Here is a 26453-nt window from a genome sequence, read left to right as displayed (position 1 = left end):
GCTGTGTCCCAAGAATAAGTAGATTATTCAGTGACTAACATGGCTGCAAACCTGTGGCCTTGTAAATGCTTCTCTCTAGCTGCCCATATTTACCTCACCATGCCAATTCATCATTGCAAATGGTCATGTGCTCAGTTCAGTTCCATCTTCCATTATGCTGGTCAATATCAAGTTCTGACTCTTATTTTTATTAGAAGGACAAATAAGAGTTCTGTCTGGTTGAACCAGTGGGTCATATGTATCTACAAGACCATCTCTTCCCTTTAAAGATAGGACACAGGAGACACTTAAAATATTTCATAAATATAATTTTTTATTATGTTTACTAGAATAGAGAGCGAGCTAAGCATACCATTTACAGTCTGCAGGATGACAAGGGAATTTGTCAAATACTGGAAATATTGCACAACAGTGCAACTTCAGTGCATTCTGCAGCAGCAGATTTGCCATTTATGAAACACATGCCTTCATTTTATATTTTGCTTCAAAATAAGACTTATAATGTTAAGATTTGTTTTAAATAATTCACAGAAATCACATCTAGCAGTTTTTTAGAATGTAAACAGCTGCTTCTTTATATAAACACAAAGACATGAAAGCCACTCTGGACCAGTCCTACTGTTAATTTAACTCACAGATTTGAGCTACAACTACCCAATAGGCTGTGCACTACAACACACCTTCCTTTACATGCGAGACTCTTCATCTCGGACCATCTGCTTCACGGCTACATAGATACAAATAGGAACTACTAAGGGAGGTGATCAGTGGACTGCACCTGTAAGAAAGCAGCATACTATCAAAGGAAGCAACTGTGGAGGATGAATACGTCTCTCTCCAAAACATCAATTACAGCCCCCCCAGGACCCACCCACTATTTCACTCCAAGGGAGAGATGCAAGCCTGAACCTCAAGTTAGAAACCAAGCACTAAAACAAAACAAAAAAAAAATTACATCCTCCAAGTTTTCCTGAGAAACAAGTGTAGGTTCCACTGATGCCACCCTTTGCCCCCAAATTCCAGCCAGCAGAACAAAGACTCTGGTAGACTGGATTCGCCAACAATTCCAGTAATGTCAAAGCAATGATCTCCTCAATAACAGGAGTAGAACTGTTGCACCCCACAACTGGCCAAGAAGTAGGTTAGTAGAATTTTTTTTTCTTACTCCAAAAGAACAAAAGTACCTGTTCAACATCTATGTTAGTTATCAGTCTGAAGAAGAGAAGACTGCTACTCAGAAAACTTGTGACAAGGGCAAGAATGACATTACATGTAACTTTAAATAAGGATAAGGCAGATACGATCCACACTTCTCCCAAAATGCTCACACACATAGAGAAACACATATACAAACACTTAAGTGGTGTGGCACACGAGTCCTGCTCGTGCAACTACTTCATTTCAATAACCTCAAAGTAAAAACACTCATAGATGACACACAACACTGCTAAGGATGGATCCATACATAGCTATTTGAGCAAATACCAGTGCATTACCATCCTTACAGCTATAAAAAAAGGCCATCTGGCTGTCCATCTCATGAGTCAAACAAAACACCTGTGAGCCTGGGAAATAATTTCGCTCACTCAACCTCTAGCCCCTTGCCTGGCCCATAACAACATGCTGTGCAAGCACTGCAACTACTTGTCCTGACTGGCCAATGCAGGTTTGGTCCTGGAGTCAAGTACAGGCCTCAGCCCAGGTAGATTTGCTATTTGGCCACAGGCCAGGGCTGCCACCTTAAGTCCAAGGAAGCAGACATAAATAGAATAAGTTGCCCTCCGTGTGGCCTGAAAAAGCAGCTGCAAATCATTCATCACTGTCCAAACAGACAGGTCTTTCTGGAAGGAGGTAGTAGTGTGTGGTACTGGCCTTCTTTCCTCCCTCAATAATAGGTAGGATACAGGGATAGTGAGTCTGGGAACCCTCACTGTTCTGGCGCTGCAGTGCTTTTGCACTCATATACTTTGGATCAGGTGCAAAGCTCTGGGTTGGTGGCATTACCCCATTGAGGTATGAAGGGAGGCTTTTGGGGCTGGGGGTACGAGAGTCCCCTTGGCATCGTGGCTCCCTGGGGGGCACTTTAGGTGGCTTGTCATCATCAGAATACATGTTTGAGGTGACCTCAGCTGACCATCTTCTAATATCTCCCTTCAGAGGTCTTGGAGGGATTGGTACTCTGGGTGGCACAACTGGTTTGTCTCCATCGGACTGTGGTGGGGAAGTTTTCTGGCATCCTATTCTTAGCGTTTGCTTGTTGAAAGAGCCAGCAGGGCCAGAGTGAGACCTCCTCAGCCGTCGGTGGGGTCGTTCCGGCTGGCTGTGTGTGAAGCCCGTCTGTGAAACACATTTAATTTCTTCAGTTTGAAAAGTGCAGGAAGTTGAGGGAGGTGTGCAGTCCTCATCTATTTGAGACCCAGTAGGGCCATCAAAATAAGCATAGTTGATCTGTCCACATCCTCGAAAGCTCCTGCGGCTTGGAGCTCCATATCTGAATGCCAAAGGCTTGTAACAGGAATCTGTGACCAAAGAACTGCTGTCTGTGCTTGTGAAGAATTCCACTTCACTGTCCACTGCATCCGGAGAGATGTCCCCACCATTCCCAGGGACAGGCAAAGGGGGTAGTGGCTTCACAGTTTTCTCCATAAACAGTCCACAAGCAGGTCCAGCCCGAATGGGAGTATGAGGTGGTGTCCGTTCGTGGAAGACCCCACCATTCACAGAGAGTTTACTGAAGGAGGGCACCACCTGATCACTTTCCAGGATGCTGTGAACAAAAGATTCACCAGAGAGATTGAGTTGTGATGGTCGGCTCTTTTTAGGTGGCAACCGCTGGCCACTGGTGAAGCAGCAGAGTCCCTGAAATAGTTCTTTGTGTGAAGATGGCCCTGTAAAGGAGAGCAAATTATATATAACAAAATACAGAGGAGTTCCTTCATGTTAAAGTGTTTAAATAAAAAGTAAAAACATACAAAATAAAGAGTTGAAGAAAATTTGCTTTCAAAAGGTGTGAATCCATTTACACCATAGAGAAAAAAATGGGTTTCCTTAAGGTACTTTAAAGGTTAAGTTTGGTATTTTTCCAGTCAAAGTTATTTCTTTACAATAATGTTATGATTTAAATTGCATTCTAAAGTAAAGCATACTTTATAAATTGTAAAATTACATTATCTGTTCTTACAGCACACAATGAAGATAAAGGGTACACTGGTCCATGGGCGAATGATAAAGCCTTAAAGCTTACAAAATACATCCACTTTCTATCCAAAAATATTACTGAGTATTGAACTGTATCTAGAGATTATACACATATTGCAAAACTGTGTATCCATGTTGTTGTTAGAAGGTAAAAAAAACCAAAACACTGTTGCGAGATGCAGCTATTTTAAAAGAAGGCCGGGTGTACATGTCACTTCACCAGTTATCCTGTTAGTCTTTTTCTGCAGCAACATTCCAACTCCACAGAGACTCCTCTCTGCAGAATGGAAAGGAGGAACTTGCCCCAGTGGCATAGATTCGCCTCAGAAAGTGCAACTGGAGATTATCCCTGCAACCATTGGATACAAGGCAGGGACAATCCCTCAACAGGATACCAGTCTATCACAGGAAGAAAGGACAGACACACAACGTCAGTCTACCTAACCTGTATGTGTTTGGGCCGGGGAGGAAACATCCAAACTTCACGCACACATTAAACCCAGTCTCCTTTACTGCGAGAAAGCAGCACTAACATTGCCGCCCAATAATATTATGTAATCATCCTCAAAGTCTTCTATCCATTATTCTACTTAAACAGAATACTGATGGTATGATCCACAGCAATTACCAATCAGTGGCAAAGATAGTCTTCCACCACAACCCACCAGTAAAGCAGCAATGTGGGCAATTAAATAAACACCGGCTCCATCGGATGAGATGTGCAAAGACAGCACAAAGATGCCCTGGACAGGAACAAGTGGAAAGCAACATGGAGGAAAAAGTAGACCCATTGTCAAGACAGGACAAATGTTAGAAAGAAGATTAGTCTATTCACATTTTTCTCTGGCACCAGCACAATAATAATTATAATAGTAATAATAATCCATTATTCTCCTATCCCGCTTATTTAGGGCAGGGTCACAGGGCACCTGGAACCTATGCCTGCAAGCATCAGGCACCAGTCCATTGCAGAGTAAACACATACATACTCACGCCACTTTACCAGTGCCAAATCACTATTACATTATTAGTGTGTGCATCTGTCTGTTGGTATAAGCCATAGCAGAATATAACCAGTATAGAAACAGAATTGCAGAACTGAATATAGCATTATAAGCAGACTATAGCTTGGTGTTTGGGGCTTGTTTTGTTGACATAACTCCACCTATGACAGCGGTCTTGAGCAGACAAGCGACCAGGAAACGTATTCTTAACTCAAGAGAGAAAGTTCCAAGAATCTGTGGTAAAACAATTTAATTCTTGTTTCCTTTCAATATTATAAGGATGGCTCATAAACTCTGTGTTTTCTTAAATCGAAACATTTGCTGCTTCAGAAGGGACATATTTGGTAAGTTTTAAGGCTTTTTAATTTACTTATAGACCGATGTACCATTTAGTCCCATTGTTAGCTGCAAGAATAGAAAGGGCATTTTAAAATTTTATATAAAAAACACTTTAAAACACAAGTTTACATATCAAATAAATACATATTATGATTGTAGAGAAATAACTTCAACTTTAAAAATACTAAACTTATCCTTTAAGGTTTTGAGAATTTGGCAATGTTCAATGACCAGTCTTTAATTTAAATTATAATTGAACTACAAGTTTGACTCATCAGGCCCTTCTTTCCTCCCAGTAACAGGAAGGAGTACTAGGTAATGCAGTGAGTCAATGTCAGTTTACAGAGCTACTTACAAGGAGTAAGAAGTTCATGGTTTCCCCTACTATTGAAATGTGTGGGATGGACACCCAGCAATTTTGATCACCTGCTCAGTAATCCATAAACACACACCCCACCTGCCTCTTCTTTCTAATTCATGATAAGTGAAGATATTGTGGAATTCAATCTTGAAGTGAAGTGAATTAATTTATCAAATTGCTGTGAATTTTTAGAGGGAGCATAGCATGAAAAAGGTTGTGTGTGGCATTTGTTTGTTTACATTCATGCAGTACTCTTATTCATATTTTGGTTTTGTTTGCATTGAATGTCGGCTAAAAAAATAATCCTCATCTTGTTGTACATGTGCATTGCAATGAGAGATTTGTAATCAGTGTTAAAAACTCAAAAACAATTCAACAATTAGTCACACACCACAATTTGTTTGCAGCAACTGACTACTAGCAAGATTTTAGCAACAGCAGCCCTTAAATGCGACATGCTTTCCCTGTAAAACTCACTGCGAGTGGTTTTGAGACATAAATCTTACACTGAGTAATAACGTAATTGTAAAGCAAATGCATTCCTGCATCTCTCATTCTATAACTTAATTTATAATGCAAAGCCAAAAGGTACATATAATAAAAACTTGGAAGTTCACAGGTCATGTGACTTCTAAGTCAGACTTGCATTTGCTGATCTCGTCGCCAGACCATGTCAACTTATACGACTGAAATTTGCTGGGAATGTCGACCCTCCAACACAGTTGTGCCTGCCTCTTGTTCTGACAGCTAATATCATGCTTTCTGACAGAGTCGGCACTGTACAAAAGGGTAACAGGTACAGTAATACAGCCACAATCTCCGCACTCTTAATTTTTTTGAATTCCATTGTAGTACATAAATATGAGACATCAGACAAACAAACTTCTCTTCTGTTTGTGAGGTCCAAAACACCTGCATTCCTTATTCTTTGTCACTACACAATACAAATTGTACTTCCAGGTGATCATTCGTTGGTTGTAAGCTTTCATACACACTGCGCTTGCCCTTGCAACTACAGTAAACACAGAGTTAAACCAGTTTGATTTTGTAGGAACGAGTCCTGGACTAGTTGGAGTGAATGACAAAGCATGTCACATTATGGCCCCAACTGCCTCCAACTCACAAAGATCGTATAAATGAAGGCAACAACTGAAATCGCTGGAAAAGTTGTCTAATGTGACATGGCGTTTACTTATTTATTGCTGGTATTCTTTATTGGGACCCCAATCGGTCAGCGACTAATGCAGCCTACTAATAAAAACTACCTAGGAGAATACACGGATAGTGCAATATCCTTACACCACTAAATGCAACTTTAAATTATGAATTAGTATTATAAAATGGGGGTGAACACTAACAGCAATTCTCACTTCACTAATCAAACATGCAAAATACTTGTCTTTTTCTGCAGTTACTGAGAGCATTTACAGTATATAAGCAAGAAAAGGACATCTTTGCATAAGCTTCAATATATTTGAAAGCCAGTAACAGCACTACCATTAGGCCAACAATAAAACGCTACTTGATACTCACTCTCAAATCCCACAGACACAGGGTGCTGCTGGTGCGATTTCAGGTTGTAGGCCATAGATGTTGTGTCAAGGCTCAGGTACAAGCTGTAACACAAAAGAAATGCTTAATGCTAGATCCGTCAAAAATGTGCACCCCTTGTTCATGCAGATGTATATAAGCAGCTATATAAAATGTAATTATAGTAGCGTTAATTTGTTTCTGGGAATTGTAACATAACATTCTCAAACCCACTTAGTCCAAATCAGGTTTGTGGCCATCCAAAGCCCATGCCAGTAACACTGGGCAGAAAGCATTAAACAGCCCTGTTCTGGACACCAGTCCATCACAGTGTTGACTTAGCTATGTCATTTTGTAATTGCCACCTAACATCACCAGTATTTCTGTGCGGAAGTGGGAGGGAAAGTGGAGCATAGAGAGGAAAAACACGCACGCTTAGGGAGAATGTACATTTCCTACAGACACTGAATACTGGAGCTATGAGGCTGTAGTACTACCCACTGCTTCACCATGCTGCCCTACTGGTAATAGTGTTGCTGTTAACTTGTGCCTAGCCTAATTAATGACCCTAAACATTATTTTGTATCTTCAAGGATGACAGTACAAATAAACACATTTTATCCAAAATGCATATTTGATCAAAAAACTACAAAAAAAGAGGTTACTCACTTCTCAAATCCCCCGTGTGAACCCCAGTATGGGTGGTCTTGTTGTTGAAAGCCACTCTTCAAAGAATTTCTGACATCCTGAGCAGCAACTCCAGCTGTGGACATTTTGCAGTAATGTTCAATTAATGCATCCAACCTTGGCAGCCTTTCCTGAGGCAGCTACGCAATAACTAAGGACATTCCTTCAGAAACAAAATAAAGCACATAAATAGGTTAAAGAAAGCAAAATAAAAGAAATGCTGGAATTTTCAAACCTGTCCAAAAAATCAACTAAACAGTATTAGGAATATTGGCTAGCTGCAAAGACTTCAGCATCGCATTACCCATCTATGTAGAATGCAAGGGAAAAAGAATCACACAAAATAATCTAAACTAAATAGATAAAACACATTATACCTTATAATGAGACATCAGACAGATTCAGCAATCAAACGGATTGGCACACAGCTCTATATAATGTGTGTTTTAATGTTCTACAACAAGAAAGAAAATTAAAACAAACATTTCTTAAATTATCTAAATTACTGAGTGCAAGCAGAGTCTTGATAAGAAATGACATTCCACACACACACACACACACACACAAACTGAGAAGCTAGATGGCATTTCCTTAGCAGACAATAGGAATCATTGTGACAAAAAGAAAGAATTATGAATGAGGCCCACGTTATGAAACAGCTTCCTACAAGCAATGACTGGTTGTTTTCAGTAAGAATTATCCCGATTTCATTTGAACGCATAAAGAAGCAAATTAAAAACACACACACAGCAAACATAGCAACTACACGGTCCAAAAAGAATTTCGTTAAATCAAGAACACTAAGTCAAGGCCCCTAACAGTATGAGGTCAGTTGCTTCACTGGAAAGAAAAAACACACACACACACACACACACACACGTCACACTGGCCTCCATGGCAGACTGCAGTGCTGCACTACTGTTTTGCACTTTGATGATTTAAAAATTTCTTGAAAATTATTTGGATTTAAAATAAGATATATGATCAAGGAGTATCTCCTCACCCAGCAGAGGTCACTGCAGTACATTATGTTGGCAAAGTTTGCCAAGCCAATGGAGAAAAGAAAAAAAAAAGAAAAGGACACTATTAGAGCAAGACTCGCAATATGAAATAAATTTTAAAAACTGTGAAACTGACAAGACACAATTAAAATGGTTAAAACAGAAGCCCAGAAAAGATGAAGCATAAATAAGGAGACAATAAAGGAAAAAAATGGAATGAGAAAAGGAAACATCAGGAAAACAGGGGCAGGAATAGAAATTTGGGTTCAGACAACAAAACTCAATACCACTCATGACTAAACCATTCACATCATAGACTCTGCCAGTTTTAGTTACAAATGTCTATTTAGTGCTTATTTTGGCACCTGCACTTCAGTCAACTGAGGCCTTAAACTGTTCATGCAGCTATAAGCTAGCATTTAAATGAAACCTTTTTTGGATGAAAGAAAAGCACATTATTGCCTTTACTCAGATATCTCTAAATCACCTTTACCACTTTTTCCTAAAATTTAATCAAGTCTTCTTCTAAGAAGCAAAAGCCCTAAATGCTAAAAATCTCACCTGTCATACATTTCATGCAGAACACTTTATAGTAGGATGGAGCTAAGCCGTATGCACAGGACAGGTTAGAGCCTGCACTGAACATAGCTGGAGTAAACTGGTCTCCACCATGCCAATTAAACTCCTATAACATGTGTGCTCTTTATACAGGGTCCTGATGAATGCCTACTTAGTATTTTGCAGATTAAAAAAAAAATCATTGAAGCATGGTACTTCTGATTCACATGAGACTACCAGCATTTGAGTGAAGGATGAGACTATGGCATAAGCTACATGGGCTAAGCAGAACAGGTTTGGCGCACTTCTTCCTCAGTCTGTGACTGCAGGTGCTCAGAAAGTTCAGCCAGTTTTTCATTGAAACTGGTCTCATCAGTTCAATAAGACAATCTAAAAAAATGTCTGCAAAATCCAGTCAACAAAAGATCCCTGAATGAATGAGATTAAAAGCCTGGAATGTTATAAGGCACTGCTCTTACATTTTTAAATTAACCTCGAACGATGGAGGAGTTTTACATGCGTAAGCAAAACCATACAAAAATGCAATTCCCCGAGCAGGAGAATGTGGAGGTTGTTTCAGCTGACATGGAGATTAATGCTGCTTCTCTTCCTTCCCTCTAATGAAGGAAACCAGAGTCTCTAAGTGGACATTTCAGCGACAACCAGCTGCATGGTTCTCGACAGAGAGTTTGCAGCACAGCTGCTATTAAAGGGGGAACTTGGGAGTTATTTTCCATATGCACTTTCATATCTTGCCCAAAGCAGAATTAATAAGTGTAATACTTTCAGCCTGGACATCTACATTCACAGGTCACTCAACATGTTTAAAAAAAAAAAAGACAGATTCCTTCTCATGTATATTGTTACAGTTTCTCCATTAACCTATGATAGTGTTGTGTCAGTTTGTGATAGTTAAAGAATCTGGCATCTTTTTGTCAGGAATTCTTTACTAAACACTTCAGCTACGCCTGGAACAGTTAAGGCCTAGGAGAAAAAAATAAAAAATAAAGCTGCTGGGGTTGTGAACACCACACAGACATTTGCAGAAAATGTGCTTTCAAGACAAGACCCATAAGCGTTAGAAAGAAAATACAAACAAGGAAGGGGAGGAGATACAAAGCAGCTCTGACACTGAAGAGTAAGCTATCAATCACGCCTTCCCCAACCTGTTGCAAATGACATTTAGCATCTAATAAGGTAAATACCATTCACTGCTGAAGAATTTTGCCTGAAGGAGCACTGCAAGTGCAATACAGCAGACAACTATCATTCTCATACTCTAGGAGAGGAATATACAAAAAGACTACAAATGAGAATGTCCTAAAATTAGCCCTCCCTGTTTTTTTTTTTGTTTAATTAAAGTCTTTGATTAAACTAAATCAAGCACAAGGCTGACCCTAAAATCAGCAAAAGACAAATAAAAAGTCTGTACTTTCAACCTGATGTCATTCAGCCCCTATGGTGAAAGAAGAATGTGGCAACTAAACAAACAGAGACTATGTGACTAAGTGGAATATTGGATATCACTGCAAAAAATGCATGGCCCAAGTAAGTGTGTTCACGAGGAAAACTCTTCTAACAGATGGTTTCAGAGTCCTTCACCATACTCTAGACACCAGTTGTAAGTAAGTATTCTAGATAATGAATGGCTAGAAGGCAGCCCCAAAATTATTTTACAGTTCCTCAGTAGTGTTCAAACAAACCAACCACATTCCGTTATAATGAACAAAGTAGAATATGTTGATTTCACTTCTGCAAAATATTCATGTGACACTTGACTGCAGCCCACCTTGCTGCTTGTGAGAAATGACTGGGTCTGCTGACAAATTAAGACTCCTTCACTCACTGACTGCTGTCACCTGCATGCAAATAAATCCAGAACTATGAATATCTTACCAAAAAAAAAAATTCAAGAAAAGAGAAACGTCACCTCTCCTCACCCCATGGCAGCTGCTTAGCAACCATACCAGCCCTACCTGTGTGACAGGTGCAGCTCACCTTTGCCTCGCCCTGACACACACACGCCCCCTCCTCACTCATTCTTCACCTGCTAGCTGGTGGGCGGGGTATGACTCAAAGGTTGCTCACTACCCCCTCGCCACCCTTCCCAGCCAGGCCCCTTGCTTGAGCCAGCTCTCTGCCAGGAACTTGGATGAGTTGCTCCTCCTAAGGTGGGGCGAGGCTTCAAGAGATAGAACACCAGTACGGTGCAAATGTACAGGTATAGGCGCTTACGCCATCACTGATGTGGTTGGCAGTCCTCTGTAAACACATGTTCCACAAATTCAAAACAAGTATGCAGGTAGACAGCACATTTGTACACCTCACTTTACAGAGTATCAATTTGTAGTCTTTTGTGGTTACATGAGTGGCATCTCTAGGAAAACTACAAGCAAAACTCTTGTGCATATATGGGGAGACTATATATACACACTATATACACACACACACATGCAAGACACTAAGTGGACAGCTAGGTACCTTACATGCAAGCCAGCGTGTACAAGTCTGGCAGATCACAATATAATCTAAAAGAAACACACCAGTTATGCCGGGCATCTCAAAGTATGCACTTGTATATTCGGACCAGTCACATAGACACTCCTAGAGAAAATTTTATAAACAGATCCAGAGATCCACGGAGCAGACAGGCAGGCACAAGCACACTCAATCACGCCGAGCTTTCAAAACAGAAGACAAAGGCTGTAGTCACTTCTACACACGCAAACACTGCAAGTGCCTGAACACAATGACATTTGCACATGGTTCTATATCGACAGACGGGACAACAAAACGTACACATCTATTGGGGGCAAAAGTCACGAGCACAATAAGACTGGCATCTAGTGACGAAGGAAATTACTTCTACAAATAATTTATTTTAATACCGAAAAAAATGCACTTTTACATACTATACAAACCTAAACTTGCATTAAATGCAGAGGCGTGTAAAGATGCAGAAAATAAAACTAAAAATCTTTACACACACTATAAAATACAAAATACAAAATTCATCATAATAAGTAACAGTAGGGAAACTAAAGAACAATGTGCAGCACGCACACAGTTATCTGAATAGGTTTATAACGCACACTCATGTAGCTCCCTGAAAGCTGTATCTAGTATAAGCACGCTTACACCTACAGTACACAAACACGCGGACAGCAATCCGTGAAGTCGCAACAAGAAAACACACGAGTGCAACTTTATACCTGAAAAGACCAAGCACGCTCTACAACCAATAGAACTTTCTACACTGGCACTTACAGTAAACCCACATGTACACGGACGGGCGGGCAGGCAGGCAGACAGACAGACAGACAGACAGAACGCGCACTCAGATGAAGCAGTATGGACATGAATACAAGCGCGTACTGCAGTGTCCCTTTTGAGAAACACGGCTGAGTAAAGGTTTTCCACATGTTTCGACCCGGCACACACGAACACAAACAAACAAGCAAGCAAGGCCAAAGAGGCGCCCATATACCTCAAGCAGAGAACCGATTGAGCAACACGAGAGGCAAACCGGCTCGCTTGGCTGAGACTTGACTCTGCTTTCACCACCATGCCCGTTGGACTTAAATGGCAGGAGTCGCTTTTCTTCCTTCTTATCCACACTACTCACCTCCACAGAGCCGATGGCCCATTGGTTCTTTTCGACTCGTTAAACAGTGTTCCAATATCTCCCACTACCATCCATTTTAAGCCACACTTGCGACGCTGCGCAAACCTATCTGCTAACTGACTGTGCTACAGTTCCTCATATACAGAAGAGCCGGCCCCCCGCCCCCGGGCTATCGTGAGCGCGCGCGCGCACACAGGCGCGCAGATACGCTCCGACGGGCACATACGCACACAAGTGCGCGTGAGCCTTAGCTCCAATGTTTGCCTCCTGTCTCACTATCAAAAAAGGTCAGTGAAATGTCGGACTTCAGCTGATGTGAAAGTCTTTATGACATTTAAATAGGCAAAGTTTACTCTTGAGTTATATAATACATCGTTTGTTGTTTGTTTGGGAATAGCACGTTTAATAATTAGGGCAGCGCTGGTCTGGAGATAAACACAAGTTCATACTACTATTCAATAACAGTACTCCAAGTCATATCAACTGTTGGGAAGCTGGCATTGAGAAGAACAAATGTAGTTATCAGAATGAACTAAACGAATTAACAACACGAAAGCCCGAGAGGTTTTAGAGACAATCAGATGCTCACTGTTCATCTCCAGTTGTTGGGATTGTACAAAATTCCCTTTCTGTTATAACCTTTGCTGAAGATGGCATATGGCATGGACTGTGACATGTAGTAGAAGAGCCACCACCTCTGTCCAGTTTCATGTTACAACCACCATGCTTTCTAGTAATCCATTGCACTGATTCAAAACGTGGGTGAAGAGCCTGAAGTTTGATTACTTCTCACAAATTTAGATTGGCAAAACAACTTCTCTGTACAAATATATGTTACAATAATCTGAGAAGGCTTTCAATTAAAAACAAAGTGAATTAATTTCAGTTGTATTTCTTTGGCACATAATACTGTATTAAAGAAGTTACACAAGTGCTGCATTGGCCTGTATATGCAAAAGAAGATTATTAACCTCACCTGCATGTCTTTTAAGAGGTAAGTCTTACTAAAACAATAATGTAGACATACAAGTCATGATGGTTCAGGTCATCAGCATGCAACAACTGGAATAAAAGGGGCAAACTTAACACTGACCCAATATGCACACTCACAGGTCATTTTGGAGAAACCGACGTGAATCATGTAGTTTTGTCAGCTTCTTGGCACTTGAGCACCAGTTCAGTTTACAATTGCACTGCCATCTGTTTGGAGTAAATGTTTTTCCCATGTTCATGTGCATTTCATAAGGGTACTTCAGTTTCTATTCACAGTCAAAAAGCATGTTGTCAGATTGAATAAAAACTTTAAACTGGCCCTATTGTATACGTGATTGTAAGCGCATACACTCAACGAACTTATCCTCACTAGATGTGATTCTTGCCTAGATCCTTACTTGTCTGTGCTAAAGTAAGAAAAGTTCAGAAATGGTTAAATGGACTGATAATGCACTCTTCTTCAAACACTTACTTGAGGTAACATTTTGAAAAGTCAATCTTACTTGCCTTTCCAGCCCTTGCATGATAGTAGTGATTTATCAGAGTCGGTGAAGAGACAGGATTGCCTAAAATGCTCCAATGACTATGGGGAGTGCTCCTGTTTTTCCATTATTTATTAACAGAATACCAAGATACACATTTTCACCTGGAAATTTCAAGTCTCACTATGATTATAAATCCTGTCTGTTTTTGGCAACCAATTTGTCTTGTCACATGTCTTCATTACTGCTGTCATTAATTCTGTACTTGGCCAAAATCTCTTAGTATTGGTGGTAGAAACTTTACTATCTTGCAAAAATGAAGCTATATGCAATAACTCTACAAGTTCAACCCAGATGACTTTTGATAGTACAGTATTGCGAAAGATATATTTCAATTAGAATTTCAGAAAAAGAATGAAAATAAGCCAATGACAATATACATGACTCTTCAATCTGTGCATGGTTTAATTCAACTAAGAATACTTCATGCAATTATGTAGATTTCAGTTATCTAAAATCAACCCAGGCATAGAACCTAATTGTGCGTGTTGTCATCATGCATCTACCTCGCCTGAGCATGTGGTTTTAAACTGTCCCATACATAGATCACATTGGAGAAAAACTTTTCCTATCTGTCTGAAAAGACTGGAACCACCAATGCTCCTAATCCACTTACAGCAATATTAAGTGTTTTACTGGTTGGGATAATATCATGAAGTGAAAAAGTCTGTTTTGATATCTTCTACTTCACTGCTCATTTATCACTTTATTTTATTCAATTGGAAAAATCCTAATCCTTCTGTGAAAACACTGGGGGAAAAAGTGTCCTGTCCTCTTTAAAGTTAGAAAACAACTAACTACAGGGATGCAGTATTGCATATTGTGTCTTCAGAATTTAGCATGTATTTATTAATATTGTCCTTAAGTAAGCTGGGCTCTGTTAACCTTTCAGGTGCTTCATTTATCTTTTAGTGAAATCTACTTATTACATTGTCTATTTCATAGCGCTTCAGATGGGCTGGAAATAGTGGTATAGCTGAAGGAGAAATGAAATATGGCACTTCTTACTGAACACTCAGCTGTTCTATATCATACATATTGCAATGTGATGTTATAAAGTGTGGCTCTGAGGCTAAGGATATGTGCTGGTATCCTGAAGGTTGCCGGTTCAAATCCCTGTTACTGCCAAAAGAGATCCTACTCTGCTGGGCCCTTGAACAAGACCCTTAACCTTCAATTGCTCCAGGGGTGCTGTACAATGACTGACCCTGTGCTCTGACCCTAACGGGTATGCGAAAACTAACAAACTCCTAATACAAGAAATTGTATAAGGCAAAATAAAGAACAAAAAACAAAGCTAAGAGAGGAAGAAAAACTTCTCTCTTCTCCCCATTTTATAGCAGTAAAGAAACATTCTTTCAATGTAATTCATTTCAGGTCAGTAGAGCAATCCGGTTTTGGTTTTTTTTTTTTTTTTGTAAATTGGACACACTGTTCCTACCCAAAACTGTTTCAAGCTAACCATTTATGTTACTGAGTTTCTTTATTCATTGACCACAGTCATTCATTTTTGGTGCCCGTGATTCATATTGTAGTCCTTTGTATTGCATCAAGACAGGTTACTGTGTAGTTAGAGCTGAAATGTTACCATGAGTACCTTTAGAATTCATTTCTAGTTCAATCTATCCTAAATTGTGGAGACATGACTGAAAGTGATCTAAAAGATGATCTGAAACATTGTCTCACAAATGAAACTTTGTGGCCATTGTATGGAGAGGAATTGATAAGATGCAAAAGGCCAAACTGTGATGCATCATCTTTACGGTCCATTCCACCAGTAGAAGCTGAATTCCACAGTGAATACCTGGACTTGTCTGTAACGTATGTGCATAGTAGTTTTTTGTTGCCTTAGTTGCAAGTTATTTAAAATACCCATGTGCTTTTCTAATCAATACACTACAGATAAAGGAAGTTCCAACTGTATCTCTAAAGGTTTTTATTTCTTCCCTTGTTTTTCACAGGGACATATTGTTTTTGATATCATTTTGTCAGTATAATGATGTGCGTGAGGAGCCAGCTGACTGATCCCTGAGAGGTGTGCCACCTTGATGACAGGTGAGTGACACAAGAGGCCTATAGACAAAGCAGAAATGCTCCTGCAATTCTATCCAATCTGACTCAACAGGGGATCAAAAAAAAAGATCACATGGTATCGACAGGATTACATGTGCAGGAGCAGAACTCTAAGCTGATTGTGCCCTTTTCACCTGTATGGGTAGGCAGCAGACCAAAAGTCAGTTAACAATCAAGAAATGCCACACATTGATGAGCATAATGTAGGGTAAAGACGATGCTCTTTATTTCTTCCACATACCACATCTGCTGGCACATCTGTGGATCTTTAGACTCAGGAAGCTGGCGCGAAGTGTCTCAAAGACTGGCAGACTCTGTTTACAGACCATGACAAATGTTCACCCTGGCTGCCCTGAATGTGTTGCATGTGACAGCTGGCTCTCATCTGTTTCCTGCACATCCTTTGAGTGTGTCACTGTCACGGATATACAGGCCTGAGGTTGTTCCAGGAGGGTATGTATTGTAGGAGATATGGGCAGTGACAGAGTAATCTGCTGCCATAACAGACATCATCAGTTGCTGGAGAAATGTCAGTTTGGCTTAGCAGACTAATTCACTAATACAGTGAAGGAGCTCAAAGCAGTGCTGGAGGCCTGGATTTGAAACCATGCTGTCACTCGAGCACTTGTGCTTGCACCAATAAAAGTAATTCTTGTTTGAGCTTACAAGTTAGGTTTAGCAGATTTATGGAAAAAACTACAGTGTTCACTTGAAAAGTATTAATGACAATTGCATAAACTAACACTCTGAAACCTACTTAGTTCAAGTCATGGTGACAAGGGGCTGGAGCCTATCTTGGATTCATCTGGCAGGGCCCAGAACATGGCAATAATCCGTCACAGCAGCCTCTCGCACACACACCTACACAGTGCCAGTTTTCAATCATCAATTAACCTAACAGGCACATGCTCGGAGAATATGAGAACTCCACGCAGACAATGACCTGGCACAGGATTTAAATCCCATTACCTCCATGTATGGTCAGGAAAAGGTCTCATATTGATTTCTTGTTAAAAAAAAGTTGTATCTTGTTTAGACATGATCATATTTATCATGTATCAGCCTTTACGTTGTTTGAGCATGCTTATTCCATTTATGAATTGAAGGAATCCATAGCCCAGCAAAACTGGGCACAAGGGAAAAATTACCCTTGAATGGAACACTTGCTGTACCTATTACAGAGTATTGCCATCATGGACTCATTTTTACATTTCCCTATCGGCCTAAGTTATTTTTCTTTGGGGCATACAAGATATCCTGATTACCTGAGAACAAACCCATACAGAGGAAAGGGGAATGAGTAATTTCCACACAGTCAGTGAATAGATCCTAGAGTTGTGACGCATCAATGCTAACCACCACATCACCCTTTAAATATCTGCTAATGTTTGTTGAATAGTTAATAGCAAAGTGAAATGTGTAATGCTGTAATGGTAACTAGAGTATTGTTTACATTCATGTTAGTTACTCAGCAGCAGAATGCAAATAAATTGGCAGTATTGAAATTAATTCAGATATCGTCATTGCAAGTATCAACAGTCAATTTGGTAAAACTGGTTTGTTTTCTGAAGAAGAATAATACCACTTCTTTTTGTGGCTCAATACTTAGTGTAAAAGGCATTTATGTCCAAAAGATACTTCCTTGGGTAGTTGAGTTTTACAAAAACACAAATTCTTTATACTGTAAATGACACGGTAGCAGAGTAGTGGACAGTTCTGCTACCTCTCAGATCCAGAGTCTTGACAGTAAATGTCATGCCTGCTCATTTTCTATGCATCGGTGGGGCTTTACCTCCAGTACTTCAGTTTTATTTCCAGATCCCAAGGATTTGCATGTTATTTTTCTTGGCAGTTCTACAGGATTAGCCACCCCCACAAAGACCCTCAATTGGATTAAGCAGGTTTGAGGATGTTATGTCATGTCTTACTGCTTTTGTCTAAAGTTATGTGGTTTGTTCAGGTGGGGATTTAACCTTTGCCCATATAGATCTCCATACAAGATCACACTGTCTGCCTGTTTGTCTTTGAATTCTACTCTTCATTCCCTTAATAATTTGACTGTGTACCATTTCAAAATGATTTTTGTGTTCCTTCTATCTGCAAAAATGATTTATATCATAATTAGCTTCCAAAACTCATAACTCATATTAAATGCCACACAGAAGAAAACAGGCAGTTGCTTTAATGTAAATAACGAGGGAGGATTGAAGCTTGCAGGAGAAGGTGAGCGCCAGCTTCGCATCACAGCTGAAGATAGTAAAAATGAGCCTTTACAAGTCATTTGACAAGCAGATTAGCTTAAACAACAAATTCCATTCCCTTTAATCAATTGTATTTTAATTTACGTTTGTTGCTGTCTACAGCCCACTTTCCCTTGGATTCCTTTTCAAGTGAGTTCTGTTGCTCAAAGCTGTAAGCTTTTGAGGAGACTGCTATGTGTTATGAAACAAACTATTGACTCCAAATATTTAGACTTGCTGTCAGCTACATATGACTGTTACAGTGTGTCCACATAGTACAATAACAGTTATGATCAGGGCTATACTCATTAAGTCAATTGCACTATGCTTCATTTCTTTTATATTGGTTTCTCTAAAGCAGCATGTGCCATGTCCTAGTCAGTATTGAGTTAGCATTTTTGGAAATAACAAACTGTTTTAATTCTGTTTAGTTACATACTAGCTGTGCTAAGTCACCAACATAGACCTCAGTATTACTCTTTACAGTGAACCATCTATTGGAATACATTTTGTAGTGCATGACCTCAGCATTAACTTTTGCAGTGCTCTTTATACATGTAATACATTTAGTAATAAAGTGCATTGAATTTGTCATTCCATCAGATGGTGAATCACAAAGATTTGTAGTAATAAAATGCATTACTACTAATGTTTGTAATACTCCATCTGAGGTAATGATAAATGCAATGCAAATGTCTCTGTTATATGCCACCTGGTATGGGATTCATAAAAGCAGTGTTAATGTTTGTGATGCGCCATCTGTTGGAATGACAGGAATATAGCATCCGAACAGACACACAGACGCCCTTTTATTAAGGTGGATACCCTGTGATCTAAGTGGTACACGTAGCACAGAAATTATATTGAAAAAGACACAAGTGCTCATGAAAAAATGTAAAGTAAGAAAGATTATCTTGTTTTTGAATCTCTGCAATGTACAAAGTGTTCTAAATAGTGGCATCAATGTGTGATAAAGTATCACTATCAAATAAGATAAGAAGCCATTTAGAAGTTAATGAAGTTTGCACAAAAAAATCAAAACATCAAGACGGATAATCATTAATAAAGATCTGTTTCAACTAGTGACATAATAAAATCAGCATTATTTTTATCATTGCAGTGTAAGTCATGTTACCACAGCAGGAAAATTCACAAGAGAAGGCTCTACAGAAGTCTTTACTGCCAATGGTCCATGTCCTGAACAGCAGGAGCATGACAATTTTATGACTGGTGCCCATTAACAGTGACTCTATCAAACGTCACACTTTCTACACTACACTTTGCACATTTTTGCATATTGTTGTATGTTAATTACCTTTCTTTACTGTTTGTTTGTTGATACATTTTTCATGTGTTCATTTTCCAAACCATCCATTACAGGCTAGTGAACCCCAAGAACCTGTTCCAGGAACAAAATCAGCTGTAGAACAGACGCCAGTCTATCACGGGGTAGACCTATTCAAACAAGCTTGCTCCCACTCACACAGAGGGAACATACAAAATTCACATACACACAGTGCATGGACTTGAATTTTAGCCAAAGACTCTGGAGCATTGAGACAACAGTTCTGAACACTGCAGCTAGATGGTACATTATCCATCAATCCATCCATTATCCAATCCTCTCTATCTTAACACAGGGTCACGGGGGTCTGCTGGAGCCAATCCCAGCCAACACAGGGTGCAAGGCAGGAACCAATCCCGGGCAGGGCGCCAACCCACCGCAAGACACACACACACACACACCCACACTAGGGACAATTTAGAATTGCCAATCCACCTAACTGCATGTCTTTGGACTGTGGGAGGAAACCCATCCATTATCCATCCCTCTATATCTTAACACAGGGTCACGGGGGTCTGCTGGAGCCAATCCCAGCCAACATAGGGTGCAAGGCAGGAACAAACCCCAGACAGGGCGCCAGCCCACCACAAGGCGCACACAGACACACACACACACCAAGCACAATTTAGAATCACTGTGGGAGGAATCCGGAGTACCCGGAGGAAACCCACGCAGACACGGGGAGAACATGCAAAACTCCATGCACTGAGGACCCGGAAAGCGAACCCAGGTCTCCTAACTGCGAGGCAGCAGCGCTGCCATTGTGCCACCGTGCAGCCCCATGGTACATTATATGATTGCAATTTCCTTCTATACTTATATCCTTTTAATGGTTGAGGACACATGTGAATTAGAATTATTGTACAGTGTATTTAATTTGCAGGGTACATATGACATATAAAGCCTGACTTCAAGTTGCTTTTGCATCATATTTAAACTTCTTTAAAAACACACACATTAGAATAGATTACTTTATGATAGAAGTTATTACTTTTCTTTCTGGAAATTATAGTTTCTAACCAGAATAACTCTCAATATTATTTCATGGTGCCTATAGGGTGTCTTAGATAATACTTTTTATTGCAAATTGTTATACCTATGTTCCCTAACCCTTGTGCACCCATGCAAAGCCATTCATAATAGATCATGAAAGTATAATGAAAACAGGAAAAGCATCAAAGAACAATTGTTTCCTCAGCAGTGCAGAGTTAGGCTCCTGATTACCATTTAATTGTTTGTTTTGTATTTCCAAAGTCACATTTACTCAGAACATTGAAACTCCTTGGGTACTGATCCTTAAATTAAAATACTATGCTAAAAATAATCATTCCTATTAACGAAAAAAAGCAGTCTAAAAAAAGCCTGATGACAGAACTTGACTTCAGTGGCAGATGTTCTGTTGAGCATATTGTACAAGAGATTTTCTGGATGTTACCAAGTTTTTTTTTTATCATGGTCAGATGAGATATAAATAGGATGAAAATTTAGAAAAGCAACATCAAATTGTTCCAAGGGAATATTGTTGGTTGGATAGTGAAGTACTATTGAGAATATACTGTGTGATTTTGTATATTTTTATTGGAATAGTCAGTCATGCTTATTGCAAAAAAATCCAAGAAAAATCAGTCCTAGCTGTCCATTGATCCAGTGATGACGCTGTCCATCTATTTGTCCATCTCTGTCACTCCCCCTTCCTTTGTGTACAGATGAATGGAAGGAAGAGCCTGCCCAATGGAGTTGTTGATATCAGTGGTGATGAGTGTGCTCAATCCTCAATCAGACCAGTTCACTTCCTGTCAGGAACCCACATGCCGTGTGCAGGACGACGAGGGACAGGGGAAGTTGCACCACTTTGGATGGACACGTGTAGGTGAATGGGGAGCAGCGGTTGAGTTGATCTAAGTCAGGACCTTGCCACTATTGGTGGCCCTACCAGGAGTACATGACTCCTGATCGGATCACTCAGAGGATCATTGATCACACAAGCTTCTCTGCCATATTAAGGTGCTGATCGTTTCAATAAAAGATGTGTTTAAAATACAGAAAAGCAGTAGAATTTGCAACATGCTTATAGAAAAACTCTGTAAAGACTGAAAAGAAAGAGAACAGAGTATATGGTCCTTCTTTCTTAAACATATTAATAAGGACAAAGATATACAATAAAAAACAATACAGTAGACAGGTTAGTTGCTATTTGGACCTCCACTTTACTTTCATTGCCAATGACAAAGTGTTTGATGAAGTGAAAGTGTATTGGCTTTGCATGCCCATACAAGTATCCTTTCCGCCAGGGACTTGTTTCTACTTTGTGCCCATTATTCCGTGTTTAGACTCCAGTGCCACATTAACCTGACCAGAAATAAATCAAAATGCAAAATGAAAAGATGAAGTTAACTTACTGTCTGGTGAAGGGATCAATGCCCACTCTATTTAGTCCTGTGTGACTTATTAAGTTTGTCTTTTTAAATGACTTCATTGAATCCATCGCTCACTTAGGACACCTAGTAACATTTAGCTCCATTTAACTACAGCTATTTTCTGAAATACTCTTTCTTAGATATGTGTCATTATATTATTTTTTGCTTGGCCTTTTTAAGTGACTAGTGCTCAATTAAAGCCCATCTTGAGTTTATGCATGTTTGCCAATGTAACAATTGTATTATTTACTGAAACCAATGGCTACATCACATGACAGCAGATTTTTTTTTTGTTTTATTAATACAACTAAGTAAAATGGCACACCAAACTACTTTATTATATCAGGGAAAAAAAACATTTAGTCTCTTTCACACACCCTTCAATTATTCTTTGCCAATTTTTGTAAGTTAATTCAAATCAACAATTTTAGCATTATATTACACTTAATTAAAACAACAAAAAAATTAATCCTGGCCTGTTTGCTATCTGGCTGGAATATGCATGTTCTCCCTCTGTTCATATGTCTTTTTTTCCCCCCCGAAATTAAAATTTTCACCTACTTTCCAAAGCCATGCAGAATGGGTTGCTAAGTAATTGTAAATTGTATTATTAACAGAAAGTGTAAGTGTTTTCGGCAATGAATAGACAAAAAAACATGCCTTAACACTGACACTGGCAGGACTGGCCTTGCAAAATCTACAAGTCTAGATTGAAGTAACGGGGTTCAGAGAATGAATCCATTCATTAATCAGTTTTATGTGTATATCTATATGTTTGTGTGTGAGATTAGCTATCAGGAATAACTTCCTGATGGAAAGCTATAGCTTATTGCAGCAGCGCTGGGCATCCATCCATCCATCCATTATCCAAAACGCTACATCCTAACTACAGGGTCACAAGGGTCTGCTGGAGCCAATCCCAGCCAACACTGGGTGCAAGGCAGGAAACAAACCCTGGGCAGCACTGGGCACAAGACATAAATCAACCATGAGCGGGGCACTAGTCCATAGCAGGACCTGCTTTAGAGTCACCATTTAACCTATTCCTGTAAGTTTTCAGTAATGTCAGAGAATAACCCATGCAAACACAGGGAGGATTCAAAGACAGGATGCTAGATAGGTGAGGCAGTGGTGCTTACCACTGAATTACTGTGCCACACTTACACTCAAGTAGAATTAAATCATAAGCAAAGACAAAACAAAAAGCTGTTTAAAGACAAAGTGATGTAAAGCTTATATTTCTGTATCTACAGAATTCATTTTCTGTTGCATTTAAAATAGTTTTATTCAAAATACTGAAGAGATCTTTCAGGTATTGTAATTTCAGATATTCTAATCTATTATTTTGTGACAATAAAAATTAATGTGAAGAGGTACAGTAACTGAGAGCCCTGCTAATGCTGGAGCCCTTTGGGTGGTTTTGTGATGAAAAGTACACAGAATATTCCACATACAGTTAAATTAATATATTGCAGATTATATGCAGAATTTCAATCTTTTAATAAGCACTACGTGCCAAGCGCCATGTGCCGTTGTGAAGAGAGGGGCCTGAATGGACCCCAAGGAGATGCGGCCGCTCCTCCAAAACCCCTCTTAAACAGTGATCTAATGGGAAACAAATTCCTTTTTTTTACCTCCTCTTTGCTTGATCACCTGCTGGCTTGCTCCTGCTCCCGTGCCACGTGATCTGCATTTTGTGCGGTGCTTCGAACATTTTAAAGTCACTACCTTGCCTCTCTTACCCCCAGACATCCTCAAACACTATTCAGTCTCTTTTTGCTGTTCCGTTATTTCACCGAGTAATCTTTTCCATTTGTTTGCACTAATGTGATCTTTCCTCTCATTTTTTGAGACTTTCAAATTTTCCTACTTCCATTATCTCTAATCTGCTCTGCATGTGTATTATGGGACTTGCATCCAAAGGTTGTAAGTATGACGTGACTTGCCTGTCTCACAGGACGTGAAAGTGTCTCTGTCTCTGTCTTATTTTCAGAATTTGCACATAGATTATTATTTTTCTCTTTGCCTTTTTTTGTGCATTCTTTTCTCTCCAACGCTTTTGGGTCTCTTTTCGACACACAGATCTTTCTTCTTCGCTTAGTCGTTCCTTACTTTCCTTATTTTCAGAATTTGCACATAGATCATTATAGTTCTGTATTGCATTTTTTTGGGCAATCTTTTCTCTCTAACGCTTTTGGGTCTCTTTTCGACGTGCTGCTCTTTCTTTTTCGCTTAGTCGTTGACATGTCATCTTTAACTTACCTTTTTTGAGCCACTCTTTCTTCTTTGCTTAGTTGTTTTTGAAGTTCTTTCCAACAACTGAGAGGTTAAATGACTGTGATCTTGTTTGAAAATGGTAGTAAGTAGGGTGCGACTTGCAAAGGTCACCATCTCACGGAACTTGCTTCCAAAGGATGTCAGTATAATTTGACTTGACCGTGTCGCGGGACATAAAAGTGTCTCTCTGTCTCTCTTCAAAAGATCATGTCTCGTCGCTGGATAAAAAGACTTGTCTTGTGCCAAGTTTTTTTTTAAATAATAGATGTATGTGTAATTTTTGTTTTATAATTAGCTCTTTTTCATTAATCTCTTGATTTTCTATATTCATTTTTTCTTGGCTGGGGGTCATGAATACTCACACCGTTTGTTTGAGAAGACTCTTGCACAACAAAGCAACAAAGAAGAATGCCAGTCCCTTAATGGCAAAACTCACAACAAGAAGTGATAACCAAAATGACAGGAAAAAGTAAAACAACATAATGTAAAATAGTAACAATGTAATGAAAAATGGACAATTAAAGCAGGTTCTAAAAGTTAAAAAACCCAAATTCATATTGATGCCCGCTGTTAAGTTATGATCTGTTCCTCAACTAAAACACAAAGCCAAGGATTGAAGTTGGCTGAGGGGAAATTTTACACAAATGTTAAAAAAATATTAGAACATTAGAACAATCTAGACGAGAACAGGCCATTCGGCCCAACAGAGTTCACCAGTCCTATCCACTTAATTCCTCCAAAATAGATCAAGTCCAATTTTGAAAGTTCCTAAAGTCCTACTGTCTACTACACTCTTTGGTAACTTATTCCAAGTGTCTACGGTTCTCTGTGTAAAGAAAAATGCCCTAATATTTGTACAAAATGTACCCTTAACAAGTTTTCAACTGTGCCCCAATGTTGTTGATGAACTTATTTTAAAATGACAGTCTTTTTCCACTGTACTAATTCCCATCATAATTTGAAACACTTCAGTCATGTCATCTTTTAATCTTCTGTCGTTTAAACTGAAAAGGCTCAGCTCTTTTAATCTTTCCTCATAATTCATCCCCTGTAGCCCTGGAATCATCCTAGTCGCTCTTCTCTGGAGTTTATCCAACGCTGCTATGTCCTTTTTATAGCCTGGAGTCCAAAACTGCACACAGTACCCCAGATGAGGCCTCACCAGTCCATATTGCTTCAGTTAGAGCACTGAATATTCATTAGGAAAATTACCAAATACAATCCTTGAGATTGGCACCTTGGGTATCTTAAAATCTCACTTGGGTGAGATTTAGAAAACATAAGATAAAAATAAAATAAAGAACTATGTTGATTAAATTTTCTGTTTTCATCAAAGAATTTCTTATATTTTTATGTTTATCTTTTATTTATACTTTCCAGCTTTTAGACGGTCCAGTTTCTTCTAAACATTTTGTGGCAGCTTTATCCCGCAAGCAGATACTGGCCAACCAATTCATCCTTGACACCTCTTTCTTTTCTCATGTTGTTTTGACCCTGAAAGTACATGCCAATGAGTGATGGAGAAACAATTTTTCATTAGATAGATAGAAGAAATTACATCTCTCGAGAACACAATGTTCTGCTGTATGCAACAGGTCTCTGATGAAACCTCATGGAGAGAAGTCGGCAGAAACACTTCCTGATACATGTAAGAGCTGCCACCAGATTTCTGACATTCCAGAGCTGATGAGGGGAGGTGGTGTGGGGGTGGAGTGTTGGGGCGGAGAGGGTGGATACAAGGTCTGTGTGTCCAGCTTACACACAGTGGGTGGGCTGTGGACTTCAATTTGCTGGTATTAGTTACCACTGCTGCTAGCCAAGCCTGCACTAAAACGTTATTTGAAAGAAAGATACTAGCTTGCTAGTTCACTGTTAGGATACTGAAGGAACTGGGAGTTGTTGGGGTTGTGGAAAAAATACTCCAATACATTCGGTCTGCTTTTGTAACAAATCCCATTAGTCTTATGAAACCCCCTACAGTCTCTTATGCATGCAGAAACGTGAAGTTACATTTATGTCTGTAGGGAGCCTCACAGGTGCAGAACAAAGTAGGCTGACCTGTGGTTAGACGGGTGGGTTGCTTTCCCACAGGGGGTCAGGTCACTTCCTGCCCCTCAGGCTCAAGTCCCACACATTTTCTAGAATCTAAGGAGCAGATGAAGGCAGTTGCTGCTGCCTAGGTGGAGTTTAATGGTGGGGCTATCTTGGAAAGTATCAGCAGCGTTGTTAAGCTTTCATCTCTCATATAGCACTACTCAGGAAG

At 39.6% G+C, this 26453-nt stretch overlaps 1 protein-coding gene across 2 annotated transcripts; it reads right to left on the bottom strand.

Annotated features, from left to right (window-relative positions):
• Positions 1–292: 292 nt before the first annotated feature.
• errfi1a (ERBB receptor feedback inhibitor 1a) lies at positions 293–12430 on the bottom strand. 2 transcript variants are annotated; one of them, XM_039756257.1, is made up of 4 exons: positions 12304–12430; positions 7102–7282; positions 6436–6518; positions 293–2888 (listed from the first exon to the last, which is right to left on the bottom strand). In XM_039756257.1, the coding sequence occupies exons 2-4, from the start codon at positions 7203–7205 to the stop codon at positions 1810–1812; spliced, it is 1266 nt and encodes a 421-aa protein (XP_039612191.1). In that variant the 5' UTR covers positions 7206–7282; positions 12304–12430; the 3' UTR covers positions 293–1809. The 2 variants fall into 2 exon arrangements, with proteins under 2 accessions (XP_039612191.1, XP_039612192.1); XM_039756258.1 differs by lacking the exon at positions 12304–12430 and adding an exon at positions 12166–12258.
• Positions 12431–26453: the final 14023 nt, after the last annotated feature.

The sequence above is a fragment of the Polypterus senegalus genome, chromosome 6, assembly GCF_016835505.1.
Source record: "Polypterus senegalus isolate Bchr_013 chromosome 6, ASM1683550v1, whole genome shotgun sequence".
NCBI lineage: Eukaryota > Metazoa > Chordata > Cladistia > Polypteriformes > Polypteridae > Polypterus > Polypterus senegalus.
This window is presented reverse-complemented; position numbering and strand designations above follow the sequence as displayed.

Coding starts and splice junctions, on each gene's coding strand:
- errfi1a (XM_039756257.1), bottom strand. CDS start 7,205: ATGTCCACAGCTGGAGTTGCTGCTCAGGATGTCAGAAATTCTTTGAAG. Junction 6,519..7,101: donor TCACACGGGGGATTTGAGAA/GTGAGTAACCTC, acceptor TTTGTGTTACAG/CTTGTACCTGAGCCTTGACA. Junction 2,889..6,435: donor TGTGTCTGTGGGATTTGAGA/GTGAGTATCAAG, acceptor TCTCCTTTACAG/GGCCATCTTCACACAAAGAA.